Source organism: Centruroides sculpturatus, unplaced genomic scaffold (assembly GCF_000671375.1).
Source record: "Centruroides sculpturatus isolate CEXI.00-Female unplaced genomic scaffold, Cexi_2.0 scaffold249, whole genome shotgun sequence".
NCBI lineage: Eukaryota > Metazoa > Arthropoda > Arachnida > Scorpiones > Buthidae > Centruroides > Centruroides sculpturatus.
Genome location: NW_019384482.1, coordinates 55631 through 74743, shown reverse-complemented (window position 1 = coordinate 74743; position 19113 = coordinate 55631). Strand labels below are relative to the sequence as shown.

Below are 19113 nucleotides of genomic sequence, written 5' to 3'. Positions count from 1 at the left end.
TAATCTCTTAGCAATTTCTCATGTTGTTATTCGGTGGTTTATTTTAATCAATATTTTTATTTTGTCTTCATCAGCTGCAACTGGCCTTCCAGAATGTGGCGAAAACCCCCCCCTGTCGTTTGTTTGTCTGTCTTTCCTTAGTCTCGAGAATGGAATTAGATAAAATCCAAGACCAGGTATGGAAACCTTAGGGGCTAGAGGCTTCAATATACTCTATATGAATGTCCGATGCAAACCAGAAGTCGCATGATTCAATTCAAAAATTTCCTCTGAAAGTAGTTAACAGATGAATGGCACGACTCTATTGTTAAAGGAAAAGTGTGATGTACAGGGGCAAGACTGTAATAATAATTTCAGATGAAGAGCCATATATTTTAAATTAAATAAATTAAAAATATGATTATAAATTGCTGCCTGGCATTATGATGGTCACAATTAATAATTGTTCGTTTCCTATTATAATTTATCACAAGTGGTTGATTTTTTCTCTCTTGCTGGCTGACCTGTGATGAATTAGATCCATCCTTAAATACATTAAGGACAGCTGCCATTTTGTCAGTGTCATAAATGAAGGGGTAGTTTATCACAGTAGGAATGGATATATATTCCTACTGTGATAAACTACCCCTTCATTTATGACACTGACAAAATGGCAGCTGTCCTTAATGTATATATATATATGTGTGTGTGTATTTTGCATAAATTATATTGATCTCTTGACATTTTTGATTGATGGGAAATAGACTAGTTAAAGAAAATACTACTACATATTATAAGGAATATTACTCTCTTAAAGAGAGTTTAAGATAAAAATGTAAAAGCATAGGCCCACCAGTGGCCAAGTGGTCTTTGTTCTCTGAACTCTGGGAGTTCCATCGTGGGTTTGCGTCTCACTCGGACGAGCTGGCTATGTGGAGTTTTCCAGGTTTTCTCCACATCTGTAACATCTAAATAGGGGTCAGTTTCCTTAAATAGACCTCCCGGAAGGCATTCCCCCTAGGTAGATCGCCCAAGTGTTGCATTGCCATAATTAAACAAATAAACATAATAGCATAAGTTTGACCTATTGGTTGTTTGGAAAAAAATTTTGTGTTTTTTTATGGGGAGAAAAAATTTTGTTATAATATATAAATAATTTATTGAATTATATATTTAGTGATGCAATGAATAGTATATTTGGCCAGGAGCATGGCCAAATAGCTGAATATTCGGCCAAACTATTCAACTTGATTAACGCACGTACAAAAATTGGTGTGCAAACCACATTATGGGAAAGATTGCACGCTCTATTGGCCCGCTGTCACTAAGCTTCGCCAATCGCGTTAATTCTTGACAGTTGTAGCAGACAGACACGAGCATCATGGCAGTATGTGATAAGTGATGATATCAAATGTGGATAACAATGAAATGACCTTCATATGTAAATAACAGAAGAAGAACAGAGAAGGACTGTGAAGTGAAAATGTGAAAATAAATATGAAATTGAGTCGATAACATAATCGAACGAGTCAAGGCAGCTTATTGGCACAAAATTTGCTGCCGTCAATACCAAATAATTGTTCTTGTAGATTTTGGAAAGCTAAATGCTTGTAATGAAAGTCACTTAGCGTGCACAGGCGAAAGCCTGGGGCCATTCAGGCTACCAAGCTGTCTGGAACTTCAGTTATGATAAATAATTTTCTACAATGAAACAAAAAAATTAATTTAATTTTCATGTTTATAATATGGGATGATTTCATAAAAACACTTTACAGATCATTAATTATTATTATTTTCACATTTTATGACCTAAGTTTCAGTCTAATGTGCCCATGCAGTAAAAATTTTCATACAAGTTTTTTACCCTTTTCATCCCTTTAGGGTTGAATTTCATAAAAATTTTTTTTAGAACGCCTAAACTTTGCAAAAGGAACACACCCTCAAATTTTTAAGTTTCTGGCACCAGTAGTTTTGGCTCTGCGTTAATTATCCTATCAGGATGTGTTCTTTTATATACAAGTATATAGATGACTAAACTACATAATAAGTAGGTCGTTTTCATTTGATTTGTTACCTTTTTTTGATCTCTTAATAAAATAACTTAGTAATATTACTTTTCCTTTGATCTTTTACATAAATAAGAAAAAAATTGCACTTTCTCGAACTTGAAATGTATGTTCGGCATTAATAAAAGTTACCAAAATGATTAATTTACTGTGTTTTTGTTATTTCTTACTCTTTTTTTTAGGTATTCAGTATTCGGCTGAATAGTGATTACATATTTGGTATTTGGCCGAATACCGAATAGTAGCCGAATATTCGTTGCACTATTAATTATATATTGACCCTTTTTGTCCAATACCTGTTGCAATCTTTCTGGTAGTAACATGATTGCACATTCATAAAAGTTTTGATCTTTGCTTACAGAAAACTGATCCAAGTGATTTTTGACATCTTCATTTGAAGTAAATGTTTTACTGTTTAAAAAATTTTGTAAAGACCAGAACAAGTAATAATCTGAGGGTGCCAGATCTAGCAAATATATGGGTGTGGTTGCCCATCCCATCCAAGCTGTAACAGTTTCTGACAAGTTACCAAACTTGTTTGAGGTTTGGCATTATCGTGGTGAAACACTATACCTTTTCTGTTGATCAATTCTGTCCTTTTCTGTTTGATGGTATCATCCAATTTTTCCAGTTGACGGCAGTACACTTTTGAATCAATTGTGGAATTGTCTGGTAGAAGCTCGAAAAAAACAATTTCCTTAAAATCCCACCAGAGAGCATCACTTTTTTGTTTTTACGAATATCTGCTTTCGAACTGCTTTGAGCAGGCTCATCTCTTCTACTCCATGATCGCTTGTGTTTGACATTGTTATAAACAATCCATTTCTTGTTGCCAGTTATGATTTGCTTCAAAAGTGGATCATTTTCTTGATGTTTGAGAAGCAAATTACAGGTGTCAATGCATTGGAGCAAATCTTAAGAACATGTGGAACCCATATATCGAGCTTTGAAACTAAACCAAGTCAAGTGATCATAAATGGTTGAATTTGACAAATTTAATCTCTTAGCAATTTCTCATGTTGTTATTCGGTGGTTTATTTTAATCAATATTTTTATTTTGTCTTCATCAGCTGCAACTGGCCTTCCAGAATGTGGCGCATCTTCAATATTGAAATTGCCGGAACAAAATTTTGCGATCTGGTTTTGGCACTGTCATTCTGTCAGCACATCATCTCCATACATGGCACACAATTTTTTTCTTGCTTGAAGAGCATTTTTGCCTTTTTGATGATAAAAAAACAAAATATGCCAAAAATGCTGCTTTTGATTCTCCACATTTGATGTGACACCAAAAAAAACAATTGCACCAAATCAAACAAAATTTTTTATAAATAAGCCTTGAAATATCAACTGTCAAAATATGTAATGACAATACAGTTTAAAATGAAGTTGGAGAGTAAAAATATAACTAATTCCTCTGGTGGTAAAAAAAAANAAATATTAAATTAAGAATGAAACAAAACATTCAATATACTATTGATGACATGCATCGAGGGTTTGAAAAATAGACACATCTGTTTATTTTTGATTGAAAGCATAAAAACATATTTATATTACTGTTAAGTTTTGAGATGAGTAATAGAAAGTTTTTTATACAGATGATAGTTTTCAAGTATATAGAAGATAAAGATGTTTTCCAGAAATTTTATAGTAAAATGCTTGCTAAGAGGTTAGTTCAGCATATGTCAGCTAGTGATGATGCAGAAGCCAGTATGATTTCCAAATTGAAAGTAAGAAAAGCACTTTACATTTTAATGAAGTATTTCTTGTTTTGATCTTAATAAGTGATAAATTCCAAATAGCAAGCATGTGGTTTTGAATATACGTCAAAGTTACAGAGGATGTTTCAGGATATTGGAGTTAGCAAAGACCTAAATGAGCAGTTCAAGAATCATTTAGCCAACTCAAATGAACCATTAGACTGTAAATAAATTTTCATATTTATCAGATTTACTAATTTTAATAAAAAGTGAATGACTATTATTATTATTATTATTATTATTATTATTATTATTTTTCAGTGGATTTTAGCATACAGGTGTTAAGCTCAGGATCTTGGCCATTTCAACAGTCGTTTACATTTGCACTTCCGCAAGAAGTAAGTTAAGATTTTAATTCAAAATGTTTATTTAATGTATATTTAAAATCAATGTGATCCAAAAATGTTATATATTTTTAGTTAGAGAGAAGTGTTCAAAGGTTTACCATGTTTTACAGTAGCCAACATAGTGGACGTAAGCTTCATTGGTTATATAACATGTCAAAAGGAGAATTAGTAACTAATTGTTTTAAAAATAGGTACACGTTACAAGTAAGTGATGTTCCTCAATACTTATCTTTATAAAGATATTTCTGTAAAGAGAAATAACAGAATAAAATTTAACCATATATTTGATTTTTTTTAATTACTTTATTTATTGTTTAGTGTGTGACATGTATTATCATATGTAACAACAAATAAAATTATAGAATTAAAAATATATAAAGATTGAAAATTTTAAACTGTTGTTAGTAGTAGTAGTTTTATAAAATATGTATTTTTAAGTGTGAATGAATGTTTTTCAAATTAAACTCATAATGCAGTATTATAATTCAGATTTAAATATACATTATCATAATAATGTTAGAATATGGATGAGGTTTAGAGGTACTCTAATCCTTGATAGTCGTTGAGTTGTTGAGACCTGCTCACTAGGTCAGCGGGTGGCTATTAGGAGGTTCTTGTGATGTGAATGGGTAGGTTGTGGATAAGTCGATTGGGGTCTGATGTCTGTATAAGAACCAGTGAACAGACAGGTTTACAAATAACAAATTAAAGTTTAATGGATATAATAAAGAAATACATAAAGGATAATGTATTGTTATATTGATATTTAACTATGTACACCTCTAAATACTGAGATTTTTGAGAGAGAGTTTACAAATGATTAAATAATACCTTTAGTTGACCAATGTCTTCGATCCCATTGATGTGAGGAGATACCTTTCAGGTATGGAGATGGAGGTGGATTAGGAGACGGGTGATGGATGAAGCTAGTTTATGCACTTCTTATGGCAGTCTGTGCTTCTATATGGCAGAATCCACATCTATTTTATGGCAGTCCATCTTTCTAATGTCATTTGCTTTCTATGGCAGTCCATCCTACTAATGTCATTTGCCTTCTATGGCAGTTGGTGCCAAGACCACAATTTTTTCTTTTTTTATTCTCAGTTTTCTCCAATCAACCATTTGAATTTTTATCATATGACGGGATTCTCTGATGGGTCGACCCATCCAATATTTGTGAAAATTTTGCATTATCATCTCGTCACGAGAAATCGTCAGTCGAGAAAGGAAGTTTGATTTTCTTTTTCATGAGTTTTTTATTTTGAAAGTGTAAAAGTTTGTCAATTTTGACTAAATAATAATTTAATTTTTCACATTATTAAATAAAATTTGGTCCTTGTCTCCAGGATATCACAATAATTTTTTAAAGTGTTCAAATGTTACGCTGTAGAGTCATGGTCACCAATTATTTTTGATAGAAGTCCATTTGAAAAAGTTGCCATACCTCTGCGATCAGTAACTTTATCAATGACAAGGACTAATTAAAATCTGACTAATTTTAAAAAAATGGTTTTATTTTATTTCAGTATTGAAAAAAATGAATTTCTGATAAATAAAATATCAAATTTTTAAAACACCTTGGGGCCTATTCTGAGTAGTATTGTTAAGCTAATGAATATGATAAAAACCAGTTTCTATCAGAACCACGTGATTCATGTTTAATCAACTGTGAAAATGCTATTCTCAGCCGTACGTTTTGTTTTCAGTTCCGATAGCCACGTGCAATAACTAAGCTTTTGTTATCAATCACTCTCCACCTGCCGTTAGGAACATAACGAAAGTGTAAACAATATGGCGTCTTTTGGTGTAAGAACAATTTTACTTCACGAGCAATTGGAGAGAGAGTTAATAAACTATGGTGTTGTATTGCTTAAAAATAATTACCTTAACTATTTATGAATATTGTATGAATAATGTAATTGCTTTCTTGATTGAATAATTGTATGAATAATGTAATTGCTTGTATGAATAAAGTAAGTAGCTATAGCGTGAACATTATTTCTGAAATAGGTTTCATTCCCATATGTATAAATTAAAATGATAGTAATATATTTATATTTTAAGCTCTAAGTTACTTTTTGCCATTTTTCTGAGTCTTTTTGTGAGCCGACTCCATCAGAATTCAGACGGTCGAATCTTTCTTGCCACAATTTCTGGCGATCTTTTACAGTAAAGAAAGCGTCTAATTTACCTGACATTAACTTAGGGTTGTCTTCTATAAAATTAACGAGCATCTCAAACTGGCAACTTGTAGTTCGCTGGCTTCATTGGCCTTTCTTCGACATTTTAAAACAAAACGATTTCACTAGTGCTGGTACATGACAATGCTAAAACCACGTGCTTCGCTTAAAAAATAGCAGGTTATGGTCATGTGACAAAAATACAATGTTAACTGCACTGTGATTGGTTAAAGGTAACAGCTATTGATAGCATGGAACCCAGACACATCTCGTCCAACTACCCGTAGCGAAACCCATTTAGCGTGGTGGACAGAATAACGATTTGTCTAAGGTTCGTTAACTGCCTTTCGCTAAGGGGACTTATCGAATGTCCCGTGCATCGCGCTCATTGAGTTATCGGAAGAGCTCAGAATAGGTCCCCTTTTTAGTTTAATGTTGTTTTTTTTATAAATAATAATAAACAAAGCATAGTACAACTTTATGAAAGTTCACATTTACTATAATGACATATTTTGGAATACTTAAAATTTTCAGTGAGTTCATGCAACTGATTCTTAGTAGGTCATGGAAGTAGATATCGACAAGTTGTGATCTAAACTTATTTTCTGTGAGCTTTATCTTTGAGAATGCAGCTCCTCATAAATATGTTGAATCAATCACTGTACATAGTTTTATGAGTAATATTTTCAGTACTGGGTATTTACTGTCCCCACATTACTTAATCTAGAATTGTTTACATTGAAGATTATTTAAAACTTTGTGTAATTGCCCATTAAATAAAGATCCTCCTTAAATTCAATCATTTCCATCTTCAAGACAGTTTATTACATTTGAAAATATTTCCTACTCCACTTACTGTTAGGATGAAGAGAGAAACTGTCAAAACATGCACAAAATTTCAAATTTTTTTTTAAATTTGCAAACCCTGTATTAAATTCAATTTCATCACAAACTTGGTGAACCAAGATCTCACTATCCTCATTGCTCGTGGTCCTTTGATACTCTGAGGTCCAGAAAAAATGTTTTTCAGTCCAGATGTGGACCATGGTCCATGGTCTGCCATTTGCTGATCCCAACAGTAGTGTGATACTTGATAATTTGGATGTTTGTTTTACATATCAAAACTATATTTATTTGCATTATAAATGCAAATAAAATTTATCTCATAAATCTTAATTATAGATTTAATTTCAAGTGAAGAATATTTTATTGTAATCATTTAAAATTTAAACGGGTGAGTTTTATATTTAAAGCATTAATTTATAAAATCTGAACTTTACAGAGAAAGTTGTGGCTCTCAAAATTCCCTGTTTAGGTCAAAAGAATGTTTTTAACTTAGTATTGATAAAGCCCTATTTTAAAGAATATAGCATATTTATTAATTATATTTTTAAAGTATAATGTTTTTATTGAATGTGCTTTTAAATGGTGTGACTGAATTCACTTCTTTATATTATTCAAGCAAGAAAAATATAATATTAATTAATCATATTTTTTAATCAAATATATTATTTATTATAACTTGAAAAATAGTACAACAAATCAGTTATAAAAAGTCAATATAAATAAACTTGCATTTCAGCTCCAAATAAATGCTATTTGTAAGTTGTAAGTGATAGAAGACAAAACAGGGCAAATAAAATTGATGATGATTATTTTGCAATATACCTTGTTCTTATTGTTTTTGAGCTATGAATCAGTTTTAAAAATCCTATCAATATCAGCATATTGAATCAGTAAGTCATTACTACTGCTACAGAGTTATCATTGGGCTGCAATTTGAAAACCCCCCCCTGTCGTTTGTTTGTCTGTCTTTCCTTAGTCTCGAGAATGGAATTAGATAAAATCCAAGACCAGGTATGGAAACCTTAGGGGCTAGAGGCTTCAATATACTCTATATGAATGTCCGATGCAAACCAGAAGTCGCATGATTCAATTCAAAAATTTCCTCTGAAAGTAGTTAACAGATGAATGGCACGACTCTATTGTTAAAGGAAAAGTGTGATGTACAGGGGCAAGACTGTAATAATAATTTCAGATGAAGAGCCATATATTTTAAATTAAATAAATTAAAAATATGATTATAAATTGCTGCCTGGCATTATGATGGTCACAATTAATAATTGTTCGTTTCCTATTATAATTTATCACAAGTGGTTGATTTTTTCTCTCTTGCTGGCTGACCTGTGATGAATTAGATCCATCCTTAAATACATTAAGGACAGCTGCCATTTTGTCAGTGTCATAAATGAAGGGGTAGTTTATCACAGTAGGAATGGATATATATTCCTACTGTGATAAACTACCCCTTCATTTATGACACTGACAAAATGGCAGCTGTCCTTAATGTATATATATATATGTGTGTGTGTATTTTGCATAAATTATATTGATCTCTTGACATTTTTGATTGATGGGAAATAGACTAGTTAAAGAAAATACTACTACATATTATAAGGAATATTACTCTCTTAAAGAGAGTTTAAGATAAAAATGTAAAAGCATAGGCCCACCAGTGGCCAAGTGGTCTTTGTTCTCTGAACTCTGGGAGTTCCATCGTGGGTTTGCGTCTCACTCGGACGAGCTGGCTATGTGGAGTTTTCCAGGTTTTCTCCACATCTGTAACATCTAAATAGGGGTCAGTTTCCTTAAATAGACCTCCCGGAAGGCATTCCCCCTAGGTAGATCGCCCAAGTGTTGCATTGCCATAATTAAACAAATAAACATAATAGCATAAGTTTGACCTATTGGTTGTTTGGAAAAAAATTTTGTGTTTTTTTATGGGGAGAAAAAATTTTGTTATAATATATAAATAATTTATTGAATTATATATTTAGTGATGCAATGAATAGTATATTTGGCCAGGAGCATGGCCAAATAGCTGAATATTCGGCCAAACTATTCAACTTGATTAACGCACGTACAAAAATTGGTGTGCAAACCACATTATGGGAAAGATTGCACGCTCTATTGGCCCGCTGTCACTAAGCTTCGCCAATCGCGTTAATTCTTGACAGTTGTAGCAGACAGACACGAGCATCATGGCAGTATGTGATAAGTGATGATATCAAATGTGGATAACAATGAAATGACCTTCATATGTAAATAACAGAAGAAGAACAGAGAAGGACTGTGAAGTGAAAATGTGAAAATAAATATGAAATTGAGTCGATAACATAATCGAACGAGTCAAGGCAGCTTATTGGCACAAAATTTGCTGCCGTCAATACCAAATAATTGTTCTTGTAGATTTTGGAAAGCTAAATGCTTGTAATGAAAGTCACTTAGCGTGCACAGGCGAAAGCCTGGGGCCATTCAGGCTACCAAGCTGTCTGGAACTTCAGTTATGATAAATAATTTTCTACAATGAAACAAAAAAATTAATTTAATTTTCATGTTTATAATATGGGATGATTTCATAAAAACACTTTACAGATCATTAATTATTATTATTTTCACATTTTATGACCTAAGTTTCAGTCTAATGTGCCCATGCAGTAAAAATTTTCATACAAGTTTTTTACCCTTTTCATCCCTTTAGGGTTGAATTTCATAAAAATTTTTTTTAGAACGCCTAAACTTTGCAAAAGGAACACACCCTCAAATTTTTAAGTTTCTGGCACCAGTAGTTTTGGCTCTGCGTTAATTATCCTATCAGGATGTGTTCTTTTATATACAAGTATATAGATGACTAAACTACATAATAAGTAGGTCGTTTTCATTTGATTTGTTACCTTTTTTTGATCTCTTAATAAAATAACTTAGTAATATTACTTTTCCTTTGATCTTTTACATAAATAAGAAAAAAATTGCACTTTCTCGAACTTGAAATGTATGTTCGGCATTAATAAAAGTTACCAAAATGATTAATTTACTGTGTTTTTGTTATTTCTTACTCTTTTTTTTAGGTATTCAGTATTCGGCTGAATAGTGATTACATATTTGGTATTTGGCCGAATACCGAATAGTAGCTGAATATTTGTTGCACTATTAATTATATATTGACCCTTTTTGTCCAATACCTGTTGCAATCTTTCTGGTAGTAACATGATTGCACATTCATAAAAGTTTTGATCTTTGCTTACAGAAAACTGATCCAAGTGATTTTTGACATCTTCATTTGAAGTAAATGTTTTACTGTTTAAAAAATTTTGTAAAGACCAGAACAAGTAATAATCTGAGGGTGCCAGATCTAGCAAATATATGGGTGTGGTTGCCCATCCCATCCAAGCTGTAACAGTTTCTGACAAGTTACCAAACTTGTTTGAGGTTTGGCATTATCGTGGTGAAACACTATACCTTTTCTGTTGATCAATTCTGTCCTTTTCTGTTTGATGGTATCATCCAATTTTTCCAGTTGACGGCAGTACACTTTTGAATCAATTGTGGAATTGTCTGGTAGAAGCTCGAAAAAAACAATTTCCTTAAAATCCCACCAGAGAGCATCACTTTTTTGTTTTTACGAATATCTGCTTTCGAACTGCTTTGAGCAGGCTCATCTCTTCTACTCCATGATCGCTTGTGTTTGACATTGTTATAAACAATCCATTTCTTGTTGCCAGTTATGATTTGCTTCAAAAGTGGATCATTTTCTTGATGTTTGAGAAGCAAATTACAGGTGTCAATGCATTGGAGCAAATCTTAAGAACATGTGGAACCCATATATCGAGCTTTGAAACTAAACCAAGTCAAGTGATCATAAATGGTTGAATTTGACAAATTTAATCTCTTAGCAATTTCTCATGTTGTTATTCGGTGGTTTATTTTAATCAATATTTTTATTTTGTCTTCATCAGCTGCAACTGGCCTTCCAGAATGTGGCGCATCTTCAATATTGAAATTGCCGGAACAAAATTTTGCGATCTGGTTTTGGCACTGTCATTCTGTCAGCACATCATCTCCATACATGGCGCACAATTTTTTTCTTGCTTGAAGAGCATTTTTGCCTTTTTGATGATAAAAAAAACAAAATATGCCAAAAATGCTGCTTTTGATTCTCCACATTTGATGTGACACCAAAAAAACAATTGCACCAAATCAAACAAAATTTTTTATAAATAAGCCTTGAAATATCAACTGTCAAAATATGTAATGACAATACAGTTTAAAATGAAGTTGGAGAGTAAAAATATAACTAATTCCTCTGGTGGTAAAAAAAAACTAAATTACTTTTTGAACAACCCAATACTTTACAATGTTTTTCAAAATTTATTCTTATTATGGAATTCAAAACTTTCCCAGGTTTTGAAAAATTAACAATTTTAGTATCATGTAGAAACTCTTATTCATTTGAATAAAAGTAATAAAAAATTACTTATTATAGTGATTCACTAAGAACATATTTTTGTTCACCTTTAAAGGTTATTATCAGGGGTCAATTACTTCCTGTGAATTTTTCAAAAACCTTCTGAGGTTTTGAAAAATTCACAGGAAGTAATTGAAAAAAACTGCCTAAATTTACATTTGGGTGGTTTTTTTTCCTCTCTCTCTTGTTAATGAAAATATGAGCTATACTCCAATATATTATATTTTATTAGCAAATGCAAAATTTCTTGTATTTTTTAGCAGTGCTTTTTGAAAAAGGAAACTTGTTCAAATTTATACAAACGTTTTTTTTTAATAGGCTTCAACATTTCAAATGGCTGTATTATTACAATATAACACCGGTGATAATTTTACAATTACTCAACTTCAAGAAAGCACACAGATTAAAATGGTAAGAATTTGTAATTAAGAATAAGACATATTTTAAAATTTGAGATGTTTAAATATCTTTTTTTTTCTAGGATATCTTAATTCAAGTAATTCAGATTTTATTAAAATCTAAATTACTTGTTTCTGAGGATGATGAAGGTGAATTGCAACCAAGTTCAGTAGTGTCTTTGTTTTTTAATTATAAAAATAAAAAACTGAGAGTAAATATTAACGTACCAATGAAAACTGAAATGAAAATTGAACAAGAAACAACACACAAACATATTGAAGAAGATAGGAAGCTTCTTATTCAAGTAATTAATTTTTTTATATGTAATTTTGTGTATATATACACGTACATTTAAAATTTTACATTTAACCTTTGTTTTAGCACCTTCATCTGTTAATGTGGATTTTTGGGGCTATAACGAGGGTGATACCAAATTGAATACACTCTAAAATAGTTTAAAACATTGTCATGGGACACATGCAATAGGAATATTCACGACTAATGTACTGTAACATAATAAACATTTACTGATATTAGAGTCACTCATCATTGATGTTCTACATACGATGCATTGTAGCTACGGTGCAGTACACTTGAATATATAATACTGTATCTTTTAATTCTGTTGCTTAAAAAATTCATGAATGAATTTCTTCTGCCTCTTTTTCTTGCAGTTTTTCTAATTAAGAAGTCTAAAGCAATTACATATTGAATCATATCACTGTTGTGACAATGTTTTTCCAGAAATTTTGTGACTTTTTCATGCTATTCTCAGTTTATATTTGGGTAGGTAGGGACTCATCTTTACTGCTGTCTTGGTCTTTTGAATCTGAACTAGTAGAGTTGATCATTTTAATTACAGTCAAGCATGATGATGATAATCTAATGAGGAAACACTAAAGAATATGTTTTAAGCAATGTCTTAAAAAAAATCTTAAATAAAAATTAAAAAGTTATTTATTTTTTTATTGTATTTGTAACACATTGTTTACAGAGAACCCTTCTCAATGCTGAGAGATGTACTGTACTGTTTGCATTTTTCCAGTGCTTATGAAATATTTTCCAAGATGTTCTAGGATAGCAAATTTCTCTGTTGTTGTTACAGGTGAAATCTCAACTTCAGCCTACTGTGTCATTGTCATTTTCACAGTTGTCTGTTGAAGAAACATTAACTGTTTATTGTTAGTATCAACAATATTATCAGCAGTTAAAAACCCTTCCAGCATTGTCTGTAAATTAAAATATTTTTGACTGGTTTCCACAATTTTTTGAGATTAGTATTGGGTATAACTGAATTAGTGAAGCAACATTTTGTTCTTTTAATGTTGATATGGCTTTCAATCAGCAATATTGATAAAGAAATAAGATAATTTCTTTAGACGTCTGCTTTCAGGCATATACAGTACCAATGGTGCCACCTAAAAATCTTAGTTTGAGCATATCAGCTTGTGATTTTTGCAACTATTTGCTGTAGCATGTGACAACAATAGGGAACTTTGAAATTTTATACGATTCCTTAATCCAGTGATTGCGACGTCACGGTGCAATTTGGTGACTGGAAGCTAATTTCAATGTTTAACAATTTTGTCTCACTATGTGCGGGACAGTTATCTGCAATTAGCAGAATTTTGTAATTTTGCTGTTACAAGTAAGACAATAAACTTAAAAGTATTTTTTAAAGTAATATTTAATAAATTTAAGTTGGATGTTAATAGCAAAATAAATCTTGGAATAACTTTAAAGTCATATGTTATAAACAGGGTATGTTATTGTACTTGATTGTGTGACAATGCTGAAGGGTGGTGCCCTATGCTTCGGCACCACGGGACCAAAGGGGCGACATTACATCAGCAAAGACCGCAATGAGAAATTCTTCAGGACTGACATCACTGTATCTTCTGGGTAGACACAGAGACCATTAGGTTCACAATTTCCATCTTGTTTGCTCGAGCAGTTGTGTCTGGAGGCTCGGTTGAAATGGAGACGGGGGAGAAACCTGGAAGAAGTACACTCCCAAAGGCTATTCATTTAACAAATTATATCCATTTATTCAGAGAGATTATTTACAGGATTTAAGACTGAGGAGCTAGCTTTCTCACTAACTTGAGTAACCATCAAGGGGGGAAGCTTATCATATCAGGACAGAGAGAGAGCTTACAAAACTTTTGTGCAGTGACAAATACCTGAGTAGCTCCTTGATGTAGGTTCGTCCTAAGGCCTGTCCAAAGAGGTTCAGGATTTAGTTAATTTCAGGTACTAATTCAAGTTTGGTTAACTTCTGGTGCTAAGAAGAGTGAAGAAGTGGCAAAGGTGGGACGCACACACTTTTACACATAAAAGTTCACTTGCTGACAGGAAAAAGCCTTTGTCATTATTGTCCCCTCCTGTTTATAAGGGGGTGTCTCCTGGGTTTTTCCCATGAATCTACCCGGAGTTTTAGCACTTTGGGCCCGATGATCGAGTTTCACTCGTTACTTCTGAGTGACGCATATGAGGTGTCACCTTACACAAGGAACTAAGTCTGTGGAAAACATCTTAATCACTAGCTTGATTAGTAATTTTTTCAAAATGGAAAATTATCTTGTTACGAACAACAAAAAATGTTACAATTTATACCGATTTTATAATAAAGGTTTCCCGTAAGTGCGGTCCTCACAATTGTGTGTTGTCTGCAGATATATCTTCTAATGTTGATATTTCATTATCAACTGAAAATCAAGCTTCAAAACAAGGTTAAGGCCCATCTCAAGTCCCTGGCGGAAACATTCTATGAAGAGGACATTGCATAGCTCGTCCACAGATATGTCAGTGCCTCAATCTTCACGATGATTATGTCGAAAAGTAAACATGTTTGTACCTAACTTTTGGAAATAAATCATTTTCTTATTTACATTTGTCTTTGTTTTATGGACCATTGGAGGTTGAAAACAACAGCCTATGTATTAATGATTAAATAGTTTATTACTTTTTGCTTGTTCTCTGTGCCTTGCTTTAATTACACAGTACTGTATCTTACAGTTTACACAGGATGGATAAATAACAGAGTAGTGAGAGAGAATAAATGGCTTTGGGTATACTTAAATGTGGTTTTTGACAACTATTTTTCTAAAGATTACGAATTAACACACAGAATTATTTCTTGCATTAATTTGTCAAACTATTACCAATAATTTCAGCAAACTATATTCATATTTCTTTTATATTAATTCCTTCATTGTGTAATAAGGATCAATATAGACAAAAGACACTGTTTCAAATTGGAAGAAAGATATTAATTAATGATGCAATGAATATTCGGTTACTATTCGGTATTTGGCCGAATACCAAATACCTAAAAAAAAGAGTAAGAAATAACAAAAACACAGTAAAATAAGCATTTTGGTAACTTTTATTAATGCCAAACATGCATTTCAAGTTCGAGAAAGTGCAATTTTTGCTTATTTATGTAAAAGATCAAAGGAAAAGTAATATAACTAAGTTATTTTTTTAAGAGATCAAAAAAAGTTAACAAATCAAATGAAAACTACCTACTTATTATGTAGTTTAGTCATCTACATAATAATCTAATTTGTTTTTCACATACACTGACTATTATACATTTTGTCATTATTCAAATGGAAATACCACCACATAGTTATAAAGAAAGTCTTGTGATGCCATCATTTATCTTAACAACAACTAAGCATTTGTAATATTCAAAATTTTGATGATCACGAAACTGAAAGTTTGAAAGTGTTTATTGAAATAGTTTACTAAATAAATTATATAACAATTTCAAAAACTTACAAAAAAATGAAGGACCTAAGTACTTGGTGGAATAAAATATTTATCTTTATTTACTATTTAAGTTTAATTTTATTAGCATATACAGTTCAGTATATAATTGATAAAATACTATTAATTTTACGAAATTTGTTCCTTTCAGGCAGCTATTGTTCGGATTATGAAAATGAGAAAAGTGCTTAAGCATCAGCAGCTATTAGCGGAAGTATTAAATCAGTTGTCGTCGAGATTTAAACCAAGAGTACCGGTTATTAAGGTGAGGAGAAATTTAAAACGAAACGTCGAGTAAACTACCCGAATATAATTGAAAAATATATTTTTGACACATTTTATTTTTATTCCTTCCCAGAAATGTATCGATATATTGATTGAAAAGGAGTATTTGGAGAGGACTGAAGGACAAAAGGATACATACAGTTATCTTGCATGATAAAATAGTCATCGTTAGACTATTTTTTCATCACAGTTACACGTAATTTGTATGAAACAATTCGGGCACCCATCGGCTGTGTTTTAATGGTTGCCTTTGTATTAACATCAAAATTTCTATGAACGTGACACCAGCGACTGTGTGGGATACAAAAATAGCGAATCCAATTGGTTGGCGGAGTAAACGTGAGGATCGACAAAGTAACTCTATTTTGTTCCACACGACCATCGGTCGACTTTTGCTACTTATATTAGTAACAAGTGTTGGAAATTTCTGTAATCACGAAAACTGTTGTGGTGGCATTAGCGCTCTGTCAACATCGAGAATATAATTGAAACCGACACCGATGGATGAATTAATTTTTCATTTTATAAATATTTCTAATGTTGGACTAAACATAACATTCTACGATACAATGATTTAGTGTCGTGTAGATAAAAAACAAATTCAGTGTAAAGTTAAAACGCGAGCATTTACTACACTACTATTGGTATATGGACAATATAATTTTTGTTTTCTTTAAAAGATTTTGCAAAATTAGCCAACACAAAACATAAGCACGATTATAGCATAAAGAAAAGAAAAAAAATAGTTAAATGCATACACCTGTACGGTGCGGTTTATGGAATCTTTTTTAATCACTTCCGTTTCGAAGTCTGTCAAATTTTTCCCGCCGTTCGCGCATGCGGAACCCATAATGTAAAATATATAATGTGACTCTTCTGGTTGTCATTCCATCTATTGTACAGGGGTAGGTGGACAATCCGGTGAACTCGACGGTTCACATTGTATAAAAGTCGACGCCGCCTTTTTTCGAGAGATCTCTCTTCCAGCCATGTACATTAGTTCTTTCGTTTTTTTAGTTTGTTTATAATTGAATTCGTTTTATTTATGAAAATGTACGCTACCTGTATTAAAACGATTGCAACGTCCTTCCAAAATTTTCAAAGGAATGTGTTTTTAACCAAAAAAATATATATTTATATATTTTATGGGTTATTTTACTTAATTTTGTTTTCTTCTTGGTTTAATGATTGGGAAATTCTTTTGTAAAAATCGTTTGAAATTCTGTCAAAACAAAACAGAAGGCCTCGGTTTCAAAATTTGTGGAAAAGTAATATCTATTAATAAGCAAACTGCTAATAAATGAAAATGTATATAGAATGGTTTGATTTTCTTAATTAAAAACAATACGCAGATCTATCTGAAACAACGAGAAGTTCGACTTCTATAGCGCGATACATTAGTGTCAATGAGACCGCTGCTTACCAAATACGGTTTTAGATAAAATAGGTCTTTTGTATATATTCGAAAATAATAATTAAATTTTACATTTATTTTTTCTTTAATGAATTTTTAAAAAAAGTACAAATATGTAATTTCTACGCATTAAATGCCGCAACAAAATTTAAATTAGAGAAAGTAAAAAATTAATATTTTTTAATTGGTTGCTTCTTATTTCTTTCTTTCGTTCTTTGGGAATAATTTTGTTAATACTTTTTACTAGAAACTTAGTATCTGGCAGAAACGAATTTATCAACATCGAGTATCATTTTTTGCAGTGTTTAACAAATATGCATTTAACATATGTATTAATCTCGCCCCACTTGAACTTATTAGTCTTTAAAATGGGAAGTATTTGTTTACAGTTACGTACTATCGAACATTGCCAATATTGCTGCCAGCATTCGAATTTCAATAAATGTTCTGGCCAGTGCGGGGAATGACAAGTTCATTATACTTTTTGCACAGTTGCTCTGGGTTTAATCGCTTCCGTTTGGAAATTTCGCTTTTTCTTTTAACTTTGCAAATAGAAAAATGAACTAAATCACAATTTTGCAGTTTTTTAATCCAAGTTTTAATGGAGTTCTAAGGAAATGTGGTAAGTAAATTTCGATCTCGAAGACTAAATTTAATGCCACGTAGTATGTAATAAAGACTAAATCCTGCAACAAGTTTTTATTCTCAACAAGAAGTTCTGACTCGTTTCATTTCTAAAGACATTTTGATTTCATTGCGAAGTTTCCAAAAGCGTTTTAAAAGTTTGACCGGGGAGTAACACGCTCGTAGAATAAAGTAAACCATCTTTGAATCGAGAACTCGTCAAAAGTAAAAATTATACGGAACATAAAATTTTTAGTCACTGACTTGTAAATTAATTTGCAATATACAGTAGATTTCCCTATAAGACGGGTTCCTATAATTACGACTCTTATAAGACGGGGAAAAAATTGTGGCGGTATCCGTAAACAACGGTAAAAAAAACTCCTATAATTACGTAAAACGTCATCGGGAACCCGAACTACTAAACGATAAATCCGCCGTCAAGCGCCACGTTACGGACAGTTTAGGCGGGTAAATTGAGTTTAGTATCGTCTGTACAGTACCCTAACTGTGTACCAAATTTCACCTCTAGGTTCAGCGGTTTGCTCTGGGCGATGACAAATCAATGACTCAGTCAGTCAGGACAAGTAATTTTATACAGTGGAACCCCGGTTAACGAACGTAATCCATTCCACGAGTCCGTTCGTTAACCGAAGCAATTTTTCCAATAGAAATTAATGCAATACAATTAATCCGTTCTAGCCGTCAGTATTTTTGTAATTTTATTTGTAAAATGGGTTTTCTTTAATGAAAATATAGGAAAACGTGCTCATAAACAGTCGATCTAGGTTAAATTATCGGAAAAAAGGAAAGATTTGAGGGGTAGAAAAAACATCACATACGATCGTTAAAGTTCTAAAATGACAGATAGCAGAAACAATATGCTAAATTATGAGCGAAAGGCTTATAGGTTTATCAACAATCTCCGATCAGAGTCGACGAACAGGTGTCAAATAAACGCCTCGGAACAAACCTTTCTC

General features: G+C 32.0%; 1 protein-coding gene across 1 annotated transcript in view; it reads left to right on the top strand.

Moving 5' to 3' along the window:
• The window catches only part of LOC111621460 (cullin-1-like), a 50963-nt gene extending 33553 nt beyond the window's left edge, over positions 1-17410 (top strand). The window contains exons 8-15 of the mRNA XM_023363613.1: positions 3604-3775; positions 3848-3968; positions 4067-4143; positions 4225-4356; positions 11956-12048; positions 12119-12340; positions 15962-16075; positions 16169-17410. Of these exons, the coding sequence (XP_023219381.1) occupies positions 3604-3775; positions 3848-3968; positions 4067-4143; positions 4225-4356; positions 11956-12048; positions 12119-12340; positions 15962-16075; positions 16169-16249 (1012 nt within the window). The 3' untranslated portion in view covers positions 16250-17410. The remainder of the gene's footprint in view (positions 1-3603; positions 3776-3847; positions 3969-4066; positions 4144-4224; positions 4357-11955; positions 12049-12118; positions 12341-15961; positions 16076-16168) is intronic.
• Positions 17411-19113: the final 1703 nt, after the last annotated feature.